Source organism: Caretta caretta, chromosome 6 (assembly GCF_965140235.1).
Source record: "Caretta caretta isolate rCarCar2 chromosome 6, rCarCar1.hap1, whole genome shotgun sequence".
Taxonomy (NCBI): domain Eukaryota; kingdom Metazoa; phylum Chordata; order Testudines; family Cheloniidae; genus Caretta; species Caretta caretta.
The window spans coordinates 100,436,182-100,453,564 of NC_134211.1; the positions used below are offsets into that span (position 1 = coordinate 100,436,182).

At 39.4% G+C, this 17,383-nt stretch overlaps 1 protein-coding gene across 7 annotated transcripts in view; it reads right to left on the reverse strand.

Moving 5' to 3' along the window:
* Nucleotides 1-17,383, reverse strand: part of TTC7B (tetratricopeptide repeat domain 7B) — a 294,267-nt gene that overhangs the window by 144,654 nt on the left and 132,230 nt on the right. For all 7 annotated transcript variants that reach the window (XM_048852692.2, XM_048852696.2, XM_048852695.2 and 4 more), the window contains 2 exons: nucleotides 14,980-15,117; nucleotides 575-658 (listed from right to left, as the gene is read on the reverse strand). In XM_048852692.2, the coding sequence (XP_048708649.2) occupies nucleotides 575-658; nucleotides 14,980-15,117 (222 nt within the window). The remainder of the gene's footprint in view (nucleotides 1-574; nucleotides 659-14,979; nucleotides 15,118-17,383) is intronic.

Consider the following 17,383-nt stretch of genomic DNA (forward strand, 5'->3'; position numbering starts at 1 on the left):
ATAATTAAGAGGAAAAATGTAACCAAAAGATGAGGGTTGCCATATTCCAACTCAATTTTTACTTGTCCATGAGGACATCCTGGACAAGAATATTTGACAAATAATGGTGTGAACAGAGGTCCCAAACTAAATACATTTAGAAGTCTATTGGATTGTCTTCCAAGATCAGTTTGAATATATGAGCTTGGATCTAAAAATCAAACACCTGTTGATCACAGTCGTAGATAAAAAAATAAACTCTATTGCATTTTTCTCCAGCGTAATGTCTAACTGATCTAAAATAAACAAAATAATACACCTTACATTTACTTTACTGATTAGTTTAGTATGTATAGCAGAAAAGTCCAAATATTTAATATTGGTCCCGTCTAGATTGTAAATTCTTGAGGCAGGAACTGTATTTATTTGTGCCTTGTACCACACTGACCACAAATTTATTGGTACACTATCCACAGAGCTTCTGTGAGGATTAGTTAATGTTTTCAAAGTTCTTTGAAGATGAAAAACCCTACGTAAGTTTTATTACTACTAGCCCTCAATACAAAGAATTATATACAGAAAAGATTAGACTTACTTTTCCTGCTGCCATTAGGGACAATGCAAACTGATACCAAAGATGGAACTCTTCAAATGCAAACTTCATCGCTCTTTCTAAACACTAATTTTAAAATAAAAATGATTAATAAATTTATAAAATACTAATTAAGGGCTTTCAAAGATTTATGCACATGCTTATCTTAATGGCCTAAGAAGATACAAATCTACAGGCAAGCCTTAGGATTATTTTGCATATACATCCTCACTTGAAGTATATGAAATGAAAACCTAATTGGTTCAAATAATCTGCATACCTAGATAGTAAGCTCTTTGGGAAATGGACTGTCTTTCAGTTGTGTGTGTTTAGCACTAGGGGTGGTAGGTACTACAACAATACAAATAATAAATACTACTACTTAACAAGACAAAACAAACAGAAGCTGTCAGAGTCTACAGAATCATTCTAACAGAAATTTACAAAATTTAAGAGCCAAGGAGAAAATTTCTCTCCCTTACACCATTAATGTTTAAATATTGCTATGGTGGCTGTTCCTTTTTATGCTGATTGAAGGAGTGATACGTATCTGCCATGTGGCTGTTAGATGCGGGACCTGAGACTTCTAGCAGGTGGGTGCTTATTTAAGACTCAGGTGCCAAAGGAAACTACATACCCATCTTCTCATTCAAAGCGAACACTTGTTGCAGCAGTAGCACCCTCAAAACTGGTCACTGGTACAATGAAAAATTTATCTGGCAGTATTATTTCCAATTTAAAGAAACATCTGGACTCAAACTACTGGTGGGTATGAAATCAGAATACTCATTTATTACACTGAATATTCAGCTAAGACTCTCACTTAGTAATTGGATGCCATAAGGCAGTAGTTCTCAAAGCCGGTCAGCCGCTTGTGCAGGGAAAGCCCCTGCCGGGCCAGACCGGTTTGTTTACCTGCCATGTCAGCAGGTTCAGCCGATAATGGCTCCCACTGGCTGCGGTTCGCCGCTCCAGACCAATGGGGGCTGTGGGAAGGGCGGCCAGCACATCCCTTGGCCTGCGCCGCTTCCCGCAGCCCCCATTGGCCTGGAGTGGCGAACCGCAGCCAGTGGGAGCCGAGATCAGCCGAACCTGCGGACGCGGCAGGTAAACAAACCGGTCCGGCCCGGCAGGGGCTTTCCCTGCACAAGTGGTGGACCGGCTTTGAGAACCACAGCCGTAAGGTACATTGATCATTATTATATAGAGATTTAATATATTTAATTAGTGTTGTGTATCAATTACAAAAGTTTCATATTTGCTGTTGCCATTAAGAAACCATTTTCTCTTACGATTATTCTGGTTTTATAAATGAGTCAAGAGATTGGATGCTCTTCTGGATTAAACAAACTGATTTAGCAATTACCATTCAAGCATGCAAAGCCCAATTATACAAACTAGGTGTTCTGCACTGACAGATGTCCAATAAATACCCCCAAACTTTAAGAACCCAAATACTATTTCTGATATTCAAATGAGCCTTCAGTATTATGGAAAGCACAGAAATAAAACAAAACCAATATTTATTGTGTTTCCATATAACAGGAGCTGAAGTGAAGTATGGTACAATACTGAGGCTGAAATAGATGAAAATAGTAGGAATGTGTTAACTAGGCATTCTGTTTACTGAATAATATTTCTTATAGGAAATTCTTTTGAATACAGAAATATTGTTAATTATTATCCTTAAAAATTACAAGTACCATATGCACATTTACATTTCACCAGTGGTGGGTGTTTTTTGTTTTATTAAAACAATCAGTAATTCCTTTGCAGAACTGTTGCACAAAGATTTTTGCAGGTGGCATTGCAACCTATTACATCGGGTCACAGCACCACTCACTCAAATTTTGTCTGGCCATCCCTATCAGGAATGCCTACCCAAATCTCAGCAGCCCCCGGGGTCAGGTGACAATGCCCAGAGCAAGTAGCCAACCCCTGCCAGCCCTGCAGGACCGGAGCTGCTGCAGTGGGGTGAGTGCAAAGAAGGTTCACTCAGCAACTCCCCCCCCAGGACCACCCAATCTCTGGGGCAGCAGCTGACCCCTCCCCAGTGCTACCCACCCACTGGGGGCAGCACCTGTCCCACCACCAACCAGGGCAGAACCTGGGCCACTTTAGCCTCTTGAAATGTTGGGAGGTATTTTGATGGAGCTCTAATCCAGAAACAAAGATCTAATTCCCTTAGTGGAATTTTGGAAGTTTGTCCTTATGATCTCTTCTTGCTAATAAAACTTATCTACTTTTCTCAAAGATTCACCATTAAAACGACGAGAGTCTCTCTTTAGCTTTGATTTACCTTCTTGTTCTTGCCCATGATACCATAATTCTTTCATATGTAAAGTGGGATTTTCAACAAATCTGTTAGGAATGAGAGTGCCAATGAACTTCTGCTTTTGATATTAACCAGTTGTACTGCGATTCCACACATATTTAGTGAGCCCTGGTTTTCCAGGGTAATTGGAATTGGTAATTTCCAGTATCTTGACAGCTCTTTCATAGCAGATATATTGTTTTGCAATTACCACCTTTGATGTGTTTTCCTTGACCTCCATCAAACTGTCTTCAAGTTTAATTTCCTATCTGTATTAGGTGTCCTTAAGGCTGTCAACCTGGAGCCAAGGAATTCCGTTTTGCTCTGCAGTGCAATGGAAAACACTTGCACATGGCCCATTTTTTCCCCCTTTTAAGATGTGAAGTCTCAACTGAAAGGTTCTCTGGTTCTCAGGATTGCCATGAGATATGAACACATGGCCTAGTCATGGACATTGAGAACTCTGTTATAAAGTTGTACATATAGTGGTGTGTATGCATACATGTTCTTTTAAAAAAAATATATTGTGATTTTGACATCTCTCCATTTAAAACTCTTCCCCTGAACAGGAGCCAATAAATAAATAAATGTTTTACAATCACTATATAGTTTTTATAATGTTCATGAATTTAAATTCAAACGTGCTGTGCTCTTCATGAATATATCTGGTCTCACTGCATGCCTGTTCTTGCCCAGTTCATTCTGCATCTAGAGCTTGATTCTGCAAGGTGCTCATCACTCTGCATCTGAGCCAACAAAATGGAGCCAAAGCACTCCTCACCTTGCAGTTTCAAGTCTTTACTTTCTTCCTATTAGTTTAACTATGAGAAAATTTCTTATTCCAGATATAAAAATAGGATTTGGAATGCATAGTCACATAACAGGTAAATCTCAAAATAAGCTACCCTGGCTCATGAAGTGCACTACCGTTGAAATCAGTGATTAATTCCAGTTCAAGAATTGCAGCAATCAAGGGAGCTGAACCAATACGGTTAAATTCAGTGCCTTGCACAGTGACAGGTTTCAGAGTAGCAGCCGTGTTAGTCTGTATCCGCAAAAAGAACAGGAGTACTTGTGGCACCTTAGAGACTAACAAATTTATTTGTGCTTAAGCTTTTGTGGGCTACAGCCCACTTCATCAGATGCACAGAATGGAACATATAGTAAGAATATGTATATACATACAGAGAATATGAAAAAGTGGAAGTTGCCATACCAACTCTAAGAGGCTAATTAATTAAGATGAGCTATTATCAGTGTATTATAAAATACACAATTTTGTGGGAATTTCAATACTCAGTACAGACCCCTGACCTACTTTTTGATTCCCTCTCCCGCTCCCAGTCAATCACAACTCCCAGAAAATGGCATATTTTTCCACATTGTGGAATTGTATTTATTTTAGGACAACAGAACAAACAAACAAACAAAGTGAAGTCCATCCGGACCACTCTACCTCAAGTTCCAGGGCCACTGCCTCTGTTACTGCCTTTAACAGCAGTAATTATTGTAGAGGCATGGAATATACACACACAAGTTCAGAGACATCATTTGCAGAAGTGAATGTGTTATGTGACTGTTAGAAAGCACGGCACTGTAATTAAGGTTCTGCATTATACTGTGAGGCAAACTAATATATTGTGTGAAAGGCATGTCCTTACCAGCTGGAGTTAGAAGAAAGTTCATTGCAACTATGCAGTGTATCTTTGCCATTGGAAGCATGTTGGATGGGCATTAGGGTATGGTTAAGAGGTGACCCACAACTTGGTAATTCCAACCTCAATCCTTTTGATATCAAGCTTTTGGTTATGGAATAAAGAAAAGAAACTAAAAAGTGTAGTAGAAATAATCCTCCCAGTTCTCTGCGCTAGAGTCCTTCTGTGGGTGGATGACTGGTCAATGACCTCCCAGAGCTTTCCCAGTGAAGATCAGATGATTACAGGTTTCCTGCTGGGTTAACTAGCAGAGGAGCTAGCCAAAGAAGCCAACTTCTTTAGGTCCTGCTGGTCCTGGATAAACACTTGCAGCAGATAGTTGAGGTTGACTGCAGTGACAATACATCAGCAGCTATGAAATGCAGAACCATGAAATGCTAAATAGAGCTACGAAATGCTAAAACCAATGAAAAATCTAAGGTCAGTAGGTAAGGATAACAAGGAATTTTAAAATTCGAACAGTAACTAAAGAGTAGATTAACTAGATATTAAAGAGGAACTACTAAAGATAAACATTTTTAAACCTGCAGGATGGGACAACTCAGCACCAAAGTGTTTTAAAGATGGAAGGTGATAGATAACAAGGTGGACCGCATGAAAGTGGTCAAGTGGGAAACCATCACTAACGTCATCAAACCAGTGACCAAATGTTAACTGTCGACCTCCCAGACAAAAGAGCAACAAAATAAGACTTTTCAGGCAACTTACTAGGCAGACTGGACCTGGGGTAAAGATCTGCCGACTGAATGTTGAAGACCTCCCACGATTCAAGTGTGACTACCAGGAGAAAATGCTGAAGAAGATCACCATCCACAGGTACCCGCATGGCCCCATAGTACGCCAACATTTTTATGGCTGACTTAGAAAAACGCTTCCTCAGCTCTCGTCCCCTAGCACCCCTACTCTACTTGTGCTACACTGATGACATCTTCATCATCTGGAACCATGGAAAAGAAGCCTTGAGGCATTCCACCATGATTTCAACAATTTCCGTCCCACCATCAACCTCAGCCTGGACCAGTCCACACAAGAGATCCACTTTCTGGACACTACAGTGGTAATAAGCGATGGTCACATAAACACCACCCTATACCAAAAACCTACTGATCGCTATACTTACCTACATGCCTTCAGCTTTCACCCAGACCACACCACACGATCCATTGTCTACAGCCAAGCTCTAAGATACAACCGCATTTGCTCCAACCCCTCAGACAGAGACAAACACCTATAAGATCTCTATCAAGAGTTCTTACAACTACAATACTCACCTGCTGAAGTGAAGAAACAGATTGACAGAGCCAGAAGAGTACCCAGAAGTCACCTACTGCAGGACAGGTCCAACAAAGAAAGTAACAGAACGCCACTAGCCGTCACCTTCAGCCCCCAACTAAAACCTCTTCAGCGCATCATCAAGGATCTACAACCTACCTTGAAGGACGATCCCTCACACTCACAGATCTTGGGAGACAGACCAGTCCTCGCTTATGGACAGCCTCCAACCTGAAGCAAATACTCACCAGCAACCACACAACAAAAACACTAACCCAGGAACCTATCCTTGCAACAAAGCCCGTTGCCAACTGTGTCCACATTTTTATTCAAGGGACACCATCATAGGACCTAATTACATCAGCCACACAATCAAAGACTCATTCACGTGCACATCTACCAATGTGATATATGCCATCATGTGCCAACAATGCCCCTCTGCCATGTACATTGGCCAAACCGGACAGTCTCAACGTAAAAGAATAAATGGACACAAATCAGACGTTAAGAATTATAACATTCAAAAACCAGGCGGAGAACACTTCAATCTCCCTGGACACTCAATTACAGACCTAAAAGTCACAATTATTTAACAAAAAACCTTCAAAAACAGACTCCAATGAACTGGAATTAATTTGCAAAGTGGACACCATTAAATTAGGCTTGAATAAAGACTGGAAGTGGATGAGTCATTACAAAAACTAAAAACTATTTCCCCATGCTAATTTCCCCCTACCGTTACTCACATCTTCTTATCAACTGTTTGAAATGGGCCATCCTGATTATCAGTGCAAAAGTGTTTTTGTTTTTTTCCTGCCTGCTGATAATAGCCCACCCTAATCAATTACTCTCATTAGAGTTGGTATGGCAACCCCCATTTTTTCATGTTCTCTGTATATATATATCTTCCTATTGTATTTTCCACTGCATGCATCTGATGAAGTGGGCTTTAGCCCAAGAATGCTTATGCTTAAATAACTTTGTTAGTCTCTAAGGTGCCACAAGTACTCCTCGTTCTTTTTACTGATACAGACTAACATGGCTACCACTCTGAAACCTATCACCATCCATATCCTCACCTTCCTGGAAACCTATGCCACAAATGAAGAAAAAGCCTGCTGCTACAAAATCAATGGCTATAAACTCATAGCCAGCGATTACCACCCAAAATATAGGCTGGCAATATACAGGAAGCAGGAGATCAACTAAAATGTGGTCCTACTTCCTACAGTGCACAAAGAAACAATTACAATCTCTGTGCGCATTGTCAAGTTTACCATCATCATCATCATATACAAACCACCCCGTGTGAAGTGCCCTCAATCAACTCTGCCAACCACACAGGACCCTGCTGTATTTGTGGTGGACTTTAGTAGTCACCACACACAGTGGAGCTAGGCAGCAAACAATACTGCAGGTGAAGAACTGACACAGTGGGCATCAGCAAATGATATACTCCTCCTTTTTGACGCAAAACAGCAAGTCACTTTCCATTCTGCAAGACAGGGCACAGGATACTGCCCTGGCCTGATGTTTACCTCTAAAGAGGATACATGCACACCAATTCCTGCATCACGGATTGTCCTTGACAACTTCCTGAACAGCCAGCACAGATCACTACTGACCCACATGGGCATTCAAATTCCAGTACTCTACTTAAAACCAGCGCCATGCTGGAGCTTCAAAAAAGTTGACTGAGCCACTTTCACGACAACTGTGAAGAATACAATCTTCCACATTGTCCCAACCCTGAAGGCTTTTGACCGTTTGTCACATTCCAAGGTGCAATCCAGACCAGTGAGGGGATGTGTCACCACATACCCCACAATGCTTTGCTGTTGAAGTTCCTGCGCCACACTCAAACAGCCTACCAGCATGCAGGTCATATCCTGAGCACCTCTTTACTGCTGTAGCCCTCGTCCAGCAGCAGTTACCCCAGCAGCCTGTCAGTAACACACCAGTCACACTTCGGCTTCCATCAGCCTTGCTTACTATTTGCAGAGCGACCCCAATAAATTCCCAGTCCTGAATTTTCCCAGAAATGTGTGTTCTGCACTCTCCAGCCCTATCCTGGACAGTTCAGACACTAAGCTTTGTTGCTCCTGTATGAAGCCAATATTCAACAGTTTGCTACTTTAACTGGAGTTACCAAACAGCTCACTTTAAACTCAGGATTATATTGGTTTAGATTTAAAAAAAAGTGTATTAACACAAGAAAATAGTATTTTTAGAGAATTCAAGTACAAGAGATTAAGTTAAAAGTTGTCACAAGCAAATAAAAGTGAGAACATGCATCTAAAAGTCTAAAACGTAATCAAGCAAGTTTTGATTCAAGGCTTTGCTTAAAATACATGTTCTCACCCAGTGTTTTCCAGCAAGATGGTGACTGACCCTTCCCCTGGCGAGGATCTCTCCAGGAGGCCCAAAGGTGCTGGTGCCTTTGTCTTCTTAGGTGAAAGAGATAATTTGGGGATTTCTGCTCTTCTCTTTTACAGTTCAGTGAGCTTTTAAAGTGGATTCTTCCAAAGATTACCCCTCAAAGCAAAGTTTTCCAACAATGAGGTAGGTGACATGGATTTAGGTGATGAAGGACACTCCATGCTGTCTCCCTTCACATGTGTTTGTTGAAATGTCAATTTGCTTTGTCTCCTGCCATCTCCCCCTGTTGACTCTAGAATCCTGTTTACTATTTATGTGTAAATTGAGGTAAACACACATTCATATGTTTAAGATAGACCCGATTAACACCTTTTGCTTAGGCAGTGCTGTGTGGTTTTCAACATGTGCTAATATCATACTGGGGGATTTCATAACTTTACATATAATGTTGCTACATAAATTTCACCATATTATTGACCAGTGAGTTACTAGTTTTCAAATGATACCTCACAAGGTATATTTCATATAAAGATTATTACAGCAATGTGTAGGGTGTGAATACAGGGGTGTTTTCAGTCACACCATTTTACTGAGCTCCTTCTTTGTGGGGGAGATTAGAACATCCTCCAGGGACACAAGTCATTGTATACTCCTTGCTGGACTGCAGAGAGCCAAGAGCTCTTCCATAAATATGCCAAGTGTAGAGACTCATAAATTGGAAAGCCCTCCTGGCAGCACTGGATGCAGCAAGGTGGAAACAGTAGCCCGAATGAACAGACAGTCTACATTTCATACACACAAGCAGATGTTCCTGGAATCTGCTGAGACACCTGGGGGCTACAAATCCCTTGCATTCCATTAGGATGCAGGTGAAAGATAATGCCATTATTGCTAAACTTTTGTGGATATCAAAACAGCTAGTAGACAAACAGTAGCGCAGGCAAGTCCAGCATCAACTCCAGCAGGTGAGGTCCACACACTCTTCATTATCCCAGTGGTTTGGACCATTCACAAATAGGGAGATCGATGCAGTCAATGTAGCCACAAAACTGGGAAAAGCAGCAGAAGAAGATGGCATCTATCTCAAGTTCGTTCCTATATAACCTGGGTCCACTGACATGGAAATGGATGATCACCAACATCCTAGAGACCAGTGAAATCCCCACTGTGTGGAGAGATGCTAAAGTCATTGCAATCCTAAGGCCTGGAAAACCTGCACATGACCCTTCTAGTTATAGGGCAATCTCCTGTTTAAGAACCACCTACAAGGTGATGAAGTGTAGGAGTTGGAATCAAATCGGGCCTGCTGCAGATACCAGTCTACACAAGGAGCAAGCTGGTTTCCAACTGCATGGAAGTTGCTGTGACCAGGTCCTGGGCCTCACTACAAACACCAAGGCTGGATTCCAACAAAAACTCAAGATCACTACTGCTTTCATTCATCTGTCAGCAGCATGTGATATAGTCAGGAAGGATGCACTACTACTGAAACTGGCCAAAGTGATCCCGAGTGCACACTTCCCAGCTGCTGAACACCAGCTTAGCAGCCAAAGGATGTCCGTACACTTCGCAAGTCAAACCAGCAAGCCATGTACTTTCAATAATGGGCTACCATAAGGCTCTGTACTTGCTCCAATACTCTTCAATGTATACAAGAGCGATACCCCTGAAACAATAGCGCAGAAGTTTCTGCATGCTGATGATTTGGCACTCACAACTCAGGCCCCATAACTTCAAAGAATTTGAAGTAACCCTTACATCTGACCTTAAGATCATGGAGGACTACTTCCAAAAGTGGTGGCTGACACCAAATCTGAGCAATTGGCAGTCTCTACTTTCCACCTTGAAAACAGAATCATAGAAGGCACTAACTTTCTAGTTTTATGGTGAAACTGTGTGTTATGACCCAAAGCCAACTCATCTTGGTGTCATTCTTGACCACTCACTGACCTTTCATGACCACCTCAAGAAAGTAGCCTCTAAAGTGAAAGCTTGCGCCAACATTATCCAAAAGTTAGTGGGAACAATCTGGGCACCAACTGGTTTGGTGCTTCGAACATTGACCTTAGCCCTGGTATAGTCAGTTGCACAGTACTGTGCACTAGTTTTGGACAAGAAGCTGCCATAGTCAACTTGTGGATAGGCAGCTGAATCAGACCATGTGTATCATGACGGAAACTTTACAATCAACACCTCAACGGTGGCTTTTTGTATTTGCAAACACTGAACCTCCAGCTATCTGTTGAGACATAGCCACAGTATGAGAACTTAAACGTGCCAAAAACTATCCAGAACTTCCCATCCAGCAGGCTACACACCCCAACAATGACTGAAATTTCAAAAACTACTCTGGACCATCTGCAAACACTTCAGGTCTCCAAATCCAGTGAAGAGAAAGTGTCTTAACCTCATCTATGGTTCCAAACAAGCAAATTATTACTAACCCAACAAACCTCCTTCCTGGTTTCGACCTGTCATGCAGATGTTGGACAACACTGAACTGCATCTGAACAAACCATGGAAAATGCAGTTACTTGATGCACAAGTGGAAAAATCAAAGACTCACCTTTCATGCGACTGCAGCAAGAACATCCAAACCATTGAAAACATAATAATGCAGTACTTCAAATATGGATTCAAAGGTGAAATGAACAATGGTTTATCAGATATTGTCACAGGAGGCGGCGTTGAGATGGCTTATGGACCTACAACTGCATCTACAGAATGTTGCTCTGCAGATGCCATACACGCATGTGAGAGAGAGAGAGAGAGAGTTTTAAAAGATTTAGCTGAGGAGGATTCTGAACCACTGGTGTTGATTTTTAACAAATCTTGGAATGTAGTAAAGTTCAAGAGAAAAAAGGCAAATACACCAGTACTTTTAAAGGGGAAAGCAATGTGATCGGGGTAACTAAAAAGGGCAGGTAGCCTGACATCAATCCTGGGCAAAATCATGGAAGGACTGATATGGGATGCAATTAGAAAAAAAAATAAAATAAAGATTGGTAGCTTGGTACTAATCAGCTCTGTTTTATGAAAAATAGGTTTTGTCAGATAAATATGTCTTTTTTGAAGAGATCACAAGTTTGCTTTAGACATCATAATGTCTAGACAACTTTGTAGACGTAATATTCTGAGACTTTCGTAAAAGATTTGACTTAGTATCACACAGCATTCTGATTAAAACCCAACGTTACACAAAAACCAGTATAATGCATGTTAAACGGATTAAAACCTGGCTAACAGACAGACCTCAAAAAGTAATTATAAACAGAGAATCATCATAACAACAAAGGGAGCTATTTCTAACGGGTATCTGGTTTTGCCCCAATGCTATTCAGCATATTTACCAATAATCCGGAAGAAAATATAAAAGCATTGCTGATACGTTTTGCAGATCACAAAAATTGGCAGAGTAGTAAATAATAAGGACAGGTCACTACTATAGAGTGACCTGGAGTACTTGGTAAACCGGGTTCCTCTGAACAATATGCATTTTAATATAGCTAGATGCAAGGTCATATACCTAGGAACAAAAAAAGTCATACTTTCAGGATTGATGGAGTGGGGAGGCTGTATTCTAAAAAGGATTAGGGGTCATGGTGGATAACCAACTGTACATGAGCTTTCAGTACAATACTGTGGCTAAGAGAGTTAACAGTTCTTGGACATATAAGGAGGAAATATCAGGTAATCAGGACTCAGGACTGCTGAGGAAAGGACTGGAATACTGTTGTCTAGCTCTGGTGTCCATACTTTAAAAATGGAAAAAAAGCGTTCAAAGAAGAACTTTAAGAATGATTTAAAGTCTAGAAAACATTTCCTGCAGTGAAAGGCTTAAGAGGCTCAATCTATCTAGCTTATCAATGAGAAAGTTAAGAGGTAACTTTATCACAGTCTGTAAGTACCTGAATTTACAGAAGATTTCTGGCAGTAGAGGACTCTTTAATCTAGCAGACAAAGGCATAATGAGATCCAATGGCTGGAAACTGAAGCAAGATAAATTCAGACTAGAAATAAAGCACACCATTTAACAGTGAGGGTAATTAAGCACTGGAATAACTTAACAGGGGATGTGGTGGATCCTCCATCACTTAACATTTTTAAATCAAGACTGGATATTTTTCTAAAAAAGATATGCTACAGGTCAGACAGACGGTATGGGTGTGATGCAGGAATTACTGTGTGAAATCTGATGGTCTTTGTATGCAAATGGTTACAGTAGATAAGCATAACGATCCTTTATGATCTTAAATCCATTAATCTAGATAAAATAGAACTGGGTTTGTTTTCTAGTGACCTGCTTGGGGAAAGATGCTGTTGGTCCAGAAAGGTCTCCCCCGAATTCACGAAGGACCAAATACACTTCATCACAGTAACTACATACATATTGATCTCTATGCTAATTCCGAGAGCACACACTATAGAGTTCCAAAAAGAAAAGGAGTACTTGTGGCACCTTAGAGACTAACCAATTTATTTGAGCATGAGCTTTCGTGAGCTACAGCTCACTTCATCGGATGCATTCACACAGAATGATTTTTGGAAGATTTGAAATGTTATACAGAGAAGTATCTTTATAAATGTAAATAAAACCCTTACTATTCTGGCCAGGGGGAAAAAAACCTAAAGAGATCAGGAAATAGATATAAAGGTCTATTCCTTGACTCTGCTGAAGGCACTTCATTACTTTCTGCATGAGCAAAAACTGTTACTGGCTCCAAAAAATGGCTGCCTTTCAGGAGCACCTACAGATCATCACCTGGTTTCCAGAACACAAAAGGTAATACGAAGCTCCAAGGAGGAGCCAAAGGAAAGGTCAGGCCAAGAAAGGATGACAGGCTATCTGGAAGGAAATTTCCTCTGCTGGTTTGATATTTAGATAGATTAATTATAAACAGGAATTACCAACTCCTTTTTGACCAAGCTGAAGTACATTAACACTAATGGATCAAAGACTTTTCAAATTTTATTATTTTTACATTAACAACAACATTAAGCTAGAGGCTCCTAGCTGGTGACCAAAGAATCTGAAGGCAAATAAGCTGCACAATGCCATGGGTGGTTGGAGAACACTAGATCCTGAAAGCCTGGATGTTCTGGAATATTTTGGACAATAGTGCATGGGATTTAAGAGCTAGCTGAATGCTTTGTTGATATGAGAGTAGAATAGATCTTACAGAACATCTGACAGAACAGTACATCTGTATCTTTCCATCAAGGACAGGCATTATATTTTGACATACATTTTATTCTGATAGATAATGTCTTTATATAAGTTGTTTTTTCCACATATAGAATAGCTGCTTCATGGCAAGAGTATCAATATTTTTAAACGTTATGTATTGGCCAAGATTTTCAAAAACGTATGACTAAAGGTAAGCTTCCGAAAAGTGGCCTGATGTACAAAATAACCCAACAGTACTGCAATGGACTATACCTATGAAGGGTTAGGCCCCAATCTGGCAAAGACTTAATTTTAACCATAGGATGAGTCCTACTCAAGAGCCATGAAATCAGAGGAAGTTTCATGATGCATCAGTATAACTGACATGCCTACATGCACTGGAGGACATTGGGACATACCCTGGGCCATTAATTTCTGAAGTGCACGAACCTACATTAATACACTAGGATACATGCTTAGCAAATGAAGCTCCAAACAAATTCTATGTAAACACCACATAGTGGATATACAATTTCGGAAACAAAGTAATTTACTGGAAAAAAATTTAAAATATTTGACAATCCAAGATTATGTTGAGAAATGAAAGCCCTACCTAAGCTTTTATACTGTTTGGTTTCATGGAAGGGCTACTATTACTCTGATAAAAATTGCGTGTAGACCACCTGAAGCTGCAAAATGCTGACAACAGGAGGAAATACTTCCATTTCAGAGTTGAGCATGAGGAGATATTGATATGAAATGCTTCACAGACATTATAACACTTCTGAATTTTTTACTTTAAGTAAAGAATCCTTCAGTGAATGTTCTGAGGCATATTATTAACCAGGTAATCAATTCCTTGACAGACTTTTCATGTCAAGTGAAACATATGGAATTCAGGTGTAACTAGGGCTCATCGTGGATACAGATGGCTAACCTGAATCTCAGTTAATGGCATTTTGCTGAATTCAAGGCATTGCTTTAAGCAGGACAAAAACCTTCTGTTCTGCAAAGAGCCTAATTAGCCATTATGCATTTGAGAAATAAGAGATTACACTTTAAAATGCCCTAAACATGTAAGAAGGCATACCTAAAAAGAACAGATTTCTATATTACATAATTAAATAAAACTCTTCAGGCATCAAATGCAATTTCTATAGCAGAGATCTGAAGAGACAATTAATGAGGGAGAAACTCGTTATTAGCTATGTAAGAGCCAGGTATTATTATTATGAACAGCATTTTAGAGCAGTCACAATGGTATGAGACCAAAGGGGGAAATTATATAAAATACTTACCTCAAAAGAAATAGTTTCATAAATTCCTTTTCCAGCTATTCACTAATGAGGATTTATTTATAATACAATTGTTACGGTAGAAGATTTTTTATGAAATTGTTTGGATCCTTTTACTACAACATAACTGAACAGAGTAATAAATTAATGGCAATTTTTGTTTTAAAATGACCACAGATAGTTTTGTCATCTATATTTCATATATGTTAACAGTTGGAAACAAACTGAAGACATGGCACTGGAAATATTTACTATTACAGACGTACCTCTGATAGCATTTCATATTGACCTCTTCTCCCTAAGGCAATTGTAAGCAAATCATAGACCACAGATGCACTTTGCAAACTGATGATGCGATCATTTTTGTGCTCTGGTATTCTGCTCAGTACAGCATCACGGTTAGCCTGGAAGACAGCACCAAGAAGAAATTTAGGGTGTCAGTCTAATCTGACTAACATCTTGGTTCTGGTCATTATTAATGTGTTTCAAAATACCAATCATCACTGAAAGCAAGTGACCAAACAAGATAGAAACTTCTGCTCATTTTGCATTTGATTACTTGTATTTAAACAAAAGCCTGTTTGATGCCATTTTTTCACACTACTTTTTGTGAGGGATTTAATATACGAATTAACCCTAATCCAGTGTTTCTGTAACTGATTTACTTTCACTGTTATGTTCTAACTGTATAAAACAGAGAAAAATAATTTTGTTAAAAATTATCTAAAATGAAGCTGTACTTTGCGGTTTAACTCTGACATAATTAGTGCTTTATTGTCTTTTGCATCAAAATAAGGTACAACTTTGCTGATTGATCCAGGCTGCTGGGGTCTTCCATCCTTTTTTCAGAGAGTGCCATTTTCGTTCCACTTACTTCATCTTCTGAAGGTCATTATGACAGTGTCCTCTCTCTGGGATGAATAAACAGTCTCTTCCAAAGATAACCCACACCGATACAGTTCAATGTATATTCCATAAGAAGGGCCTCATACAAGAAGCTCAGCTTCTCCAATCCTATGGCTCAAGCGTAGCACAGAAATGTGTACATATTGACAATACTCTACACTTCTCATGTGCATTTCACCTTATGGATTTAAAAATGTTTTACAAAGACTACAGAATTACAACACACCTTTTTACAAATAGGCATACTGAGGTACAGGCAGATTAAACCAACTTCCCCAGGTTAACAGAGGAAGACTTTTGTAGAGCAGAGATAAAATTCAAGTCTCCTGATGCCTGTGCTAGGACTTAACGACAAGACCAGATGTGCTCCACTTTAAAAGGTTACTCCAAAACCAACCTCTCCTATTCTCCATCATATATTGTTATCACAAAACCACCAGTCTGAATACGTCTTGTCTTGATATCCTCTAATTCTACATGCTTTTAAATTGAAATTTAGAATTTCATTTCAAATTTCATTGTTGCAGACTACAGACTTGAATTGGTATGGGTAGCTATAGCGTGAAACAAATTAAAGATCGGAAGTGAGACGCTCCCAAAGTGGCTGGGTTTTTTTAGTTTTGTTTAAATATTAATGACAGTCAGAGGACCCTCTAGAGAGCTGAAGAACAAGCTGATAACTGCATTTCTTCACCTATTAATCTCATCTAGCCAGAAACCAAACATTATTTTTAGCAACTTGTTTTCATTTCTACTTAAGTTTCATTTCTATATAGTTTGTAGATTCACATTAGAAGTCAGAATGGACAGCTTTCATTCCCCACTTATAGAAAGATGAAAAATCACACATTAAAATCCAAAGTACTTTTTAGTTATTTTAACCGGCCAACATTTTAGGCTCTGAAGACACTGGATGAAAGAGTCTATAAAATCAGGATAATCAAACACTAAGTGGTAAATTTTCAAAGTGGTACATGGGGAGTTACACACACAAATATTCCATTAGTTGTGAACTTAACTGCCCACATCTTCCTTTGAAAATGTACTCCCATATGTGTAGAATTTGTTTTCTTTTGATCAACAAGTATTTGGCATTTACTTTCTCCACTGTATACATATTTAGCTTCAAAATCTCTTACTTTTATGGTTGCATATGTAATCATGGTAACACCATGTCAGTGGCACTGACTGCTTGCTGCCTCTTAAGTGCAGTCAGCTGTGACACGAACACTGCTGCTGGTACCATGGCAGCCTATACCCTGAGAGTAGGGAGAATTCTCCCACCCTAAGTATTAAAAACAAATTTAAAATTGCTTGAAGTAGGAAAAGAACTTCCATACATATGTGTGAGTATTTTAAAGGTCCAGTGTCTCAGACCTACTTACGAGTCTGATCCCTCTACAGGATCTTATCTAGATAAGCAAAGCAAAGGTAGGCATGTACTACATATGTACGGAAGCCAGAGTACAAGGGCACTTTATAACAGCAACAATGATAATATTGTAATAAATTGACTACTGGAAATTATCTATTTAGAAGACTATGCAATTTCTGGAAATGTTCTGCATCAGGACTGTTTCAAATAGGAAGAATGATGGTAGCAATACCAATATTTATGTGCTATCATATTAACAGTAAGTTTTTTCAGCTATATAGAAGTAATGAAAATATTTTCATGAGTTTTAAAAATAAATGACCAAAATAATCATTTTTATCATGTACTGCAATACATGAAAGCACTTATGTGCTTTTGAAAATTTCACC